Here is a 3,507-nt window from a genome sequence, read left to right as displayed (position 1 = left end):
CGGCCCTCATGGGTGATCGGTATCGGTGATCAGTATCGGTGATCGGCCCTCATGGGTGATCGGTATCGGTATCGGCAGGAAAAAACCTGATCGGCACATCTCTAGTAAATATATCTAATTTTTTCCCCAAAACTGACACTCTACCTGTCATTGTTTGATGTTAAGGGATTAACAGAAACTTTCCCTGTAAAACTGCATGTAACGGCAATATGAAAAAAAAAATTATGCAAATTAATCCTTGCATTAAAATAAGTTTCTTTTTGAGCTTGAGGCCAAACCTCAAAGAAACTGCCTGTTTTGTTTTATTAACCTATCATGTTTACTTCATTAAAATCTCTTTTGTTTGAGTTCTTCAACAACAAGTGGAAAGCATTAGATATTATTTTTATATTTTAATCTTTAATAAACTCAGTTTAATTGAGTCAATAAATATAAACCCAGACATAAAATAAACTTTGTATCCTTTTAAAATGCAGCTTTCAACTCTCAGGATAGGACAAGAGGTCTTCTTCAGATTCACTTACTATGAATCTGATTTGATTTTGATAACCAATAATAACAGGTTGATTAACGGACAATAAAAATCAGAATTAGGTTGATGACAAAGAGATTGAGGAGAAAACTTTAAATAAATTATATCAATTATCTCTAAACACCTAAAACAACAAATCCTTAAACACGCTACCTCTCCATGCTCCCTGGTTCGGCCCTTTGGAGTGTCCTCAGGCAGGAAGTAGAGTCGGGCACTGGCCAGCAGGTGGCGCCGAGCCTGATCTTCCCACAGCAAGGTCACCTGTACAACAACAAAAACAGACCACAGCTGTTTTTCAACCATCTGAGAAACCGTCTGCTATGCAGCATCTATTTAAATCACTTCAGACATGTAAGATGTGTTCAGAATCTGGTGAAGTTTTATTTTCAGTTTCACTGTAATGAATTCTGCTTTCTAACATCTGGCTGACTGAGCACCTAGCTGGAAACTTAGATGGCTTCTCTGGCCAAAACTCAAGCTCTAAATCGATGTGAACAAGCAAAAGAGGCAAACAGAGGTGAGTGAGTTATTTTTTTAATGTAAAAAAATAAAATAAAATAAAAAAACGCAAAACATTTTTGCTACATTATTTTACAACCCATTTACTCACATAACGGAGAAACACAGCTAAGGTGAAATATTATGTTGTGCGATTCATCAAGCCAATTATTATACTTTATATCAATCTGTCACCATCTAGATTTTTTGTGGACAGAATCTTCAGGACAGTTTTTTAAAGAGAAATAATCTCAATAGGAAGTAAGTACTGATAGTTTTCCTCCAAAATGTTGCATCTTGATATTGTCAAACAAATCGGGTGGTAGGTTTTGAAGGCTGAAATGATCTAAAATATCAAAACTATTTGAAACAGGAGAGCATAAACGAAGATTTTGATGCTCCGCATGGTTTTGTTACAAACCACAGCAACACAAGAACCATGCAGAAGAAACTGATGAGACTGATCAGGGGACAGCTGATGAACCAGAAAAAATAAAACACACACTCACACAAAGCCAATTCTAATTATTTTCTGAGGTTCGACAGGCTGTCTGTCTGCTGCGGTGACCAGTTCTTCAAATACATTTGATCAGTTCTCTATCATTCAGACTTTGTCCAGAAGCTTATGAAATTAATTATATTTGGTATGTTTTATTGACCCAATCCATTGAGCAGTAAAATGTAATATTAGCTACAGTAATACTAATAATACAGTGAATAAATGCTGCTTAAAGTTAAAGTTAGTCTCTTATTATTTTAACAACAAAAAAAAAAGAGTAAAGTTACAAACGTTTTCTTAGGAGTTGTATGATGATTTAAACTATTATGGTTATAGTTAAGAGACAAATATGAGCTGTAGATTAGTTTATGATGGACAAAAAATCAATCTCATCAATAGATCATTCATTTATGAAGATTTAATTTTTGGAAAATCAAAATTATTTTCCCCACCAATCCCCTCTTTGGGCCTCCATAGTTCAGAGTGATGTCAGAGGCCGCCATCTTGTTTCACAACTTTCAATCATTTGGACTTTGAATTTAAGTAAATTATATAAAAATAAACAAATCTATCAATGTGAAATGCTTAGCACTCTGTCCCAACAGAAAGCCTCTGCATCGAAGAACCTTCTCCATTGTGTTCTACTACTCTTCTATTCCTGGCACCTTCACTCTATTATTAATGTATCTATAATGGTGGCATATTGACTCCTGTAGAACAGGACAAAATGTCCATAGATTGGAAACACTTTAAAAAAAAAAACCAAAAAAAAAACAAACAAGTATGAGTAGATGGGAGTAATGTTGAGTTTACTGCACACAGTATTCTAGAGAGTTGCTACAAACAATAAGTTGCTTCAAGTAACTTTTTAGGTGACTGATGAAAAGAAAGTGTTTGAACTGGGGTGTTTTGAGTTCAACGTAGCTTCTTTGTTCTTCGGTCTGATGGGAGTCGGACAAGACAAGGTTTCAGAACTTTTTCCATCACCAATTAGCTGTCATGAACAATGCACGCTCCTCTCCAAAGGCAAAGGTCTGAATATGTGAAGCAGCTTCAATAAAGAACAGAGTCCGGATTACAAGGGATTCTCACCTCGGCGATGCAGACGGGATCCTCCGGCCCACATTGGATGAAGTAGAACTCGCCGAGCTTCCACACCTGGAGCGGCCCGTCAGGCTGAGCTCTGCTGCTCACCGACTTGTAGAAGGCGTAGCTGCCTCTCTGGCAGGAGGGAGCACCCACCCACTGAGGAGGACAAAGAGTTAACATGGAGCTCCACTCTTCATCACTTACCAATGTGAACAGCTCTAGAGCAAACCAGAATGCAGGGGTTCTTATGGTTTAAAACAATCTGCAGGTTTCCAGGAATGTTTTGGTTCTTTTCCCGTTTATCATGTGTGACAACCATAACTCCTCGTTTTATCACAAAATAAACAATCCGGAGGGTATGACTGCTGATTTTTGTTTGGATTTCAAACATCTGCTTAGTAAACTTCAAACCTCAGTGACATTTGAAAATGTAAAAAAAAAAAAAAAAAACTCCATAGACTAAACATGAGCAGAGCGAGACAAATTCATTTGTCAACTGTATCTTTAGAAACTGAAAAGCAGTGAAAACGTCCTAGATTAAAAAAAAAAACTCTAAATCTTAAAACTTTGACTCAAACATATCTAAAACTTAAAAATTTCCTAGTACTAGAATGTTTACATACTTAGTTTCAAATCAATGGAATTTTCTATTGTACAGTTCTTACATTTTAAACTTATTTTGAAGAAATATCAGGAAGGCAACAGAGCAGTGCCTCTACCCCACCTATTGCTGTGCACTGCTGGTGTTTGGTTGCAAGGAAGTCTTGGCTGGTTAGAAATATTTCTGGTATCAAAAAACAGCTATGTGAAGGAAATGAAACTGCAAAGGGGGAAAACAATTAGCAGCAAGCCTAGTGAGCTCTTATTTTTATGTATGAAATTGTATGAA

At 36.5% G+C, this 3,507-nt stretch overlaps 1 protein-coding gene across 1 annotated transcript; it reads right to left on the bottom strand.

Annotated features, from left to right (window-relative positions):
* Positions 1–508: 508 nt before the first annotated feature.
* LOC106943565 (AT-rich interactive domain-containing protein 5B-like) lies at positions 509–3,226 on the bottom strand. The gene is made up of 2 exons (XM_015026871.1): positions 2,622–3,226; positions 509–793 (listed from the first exon to the last, which is right to left on the bottom strand). The coding sequence occupies exons 1-2, from the start codon at positions 2,796–2,798 to the stop codon at positions 524–526; spliced, it is 447 nt and encodes a 148-aa protein (XP_014882357.1). The 5' UTR covers positions 2,799–3,226; the 3' UTR covers positions 509–523.
* Positions 3,227–3,507: the final 281 nt, after the last annotated feature.

Source organism: Poecilia latipinna, unplaced genomic scaffold (genome assembly GCF_001443285.1).
Source record: "Poecilia latipinna isolate Pla-1442-1.1 unplaced genomic scaffold, P_latipinna-1.0 Scaffold5480, whole genome shotgun sequence".
Lineage (NCBI taxonomy): Eukaryota > Metazoa > Chordata > Actinopteri > Cyprinodontiformes > Poeciliidae > Poecilia > Poecilia latipinna.
This window is presented reverse-complemented; position numbering and strand designations above follow the sequence as displayed.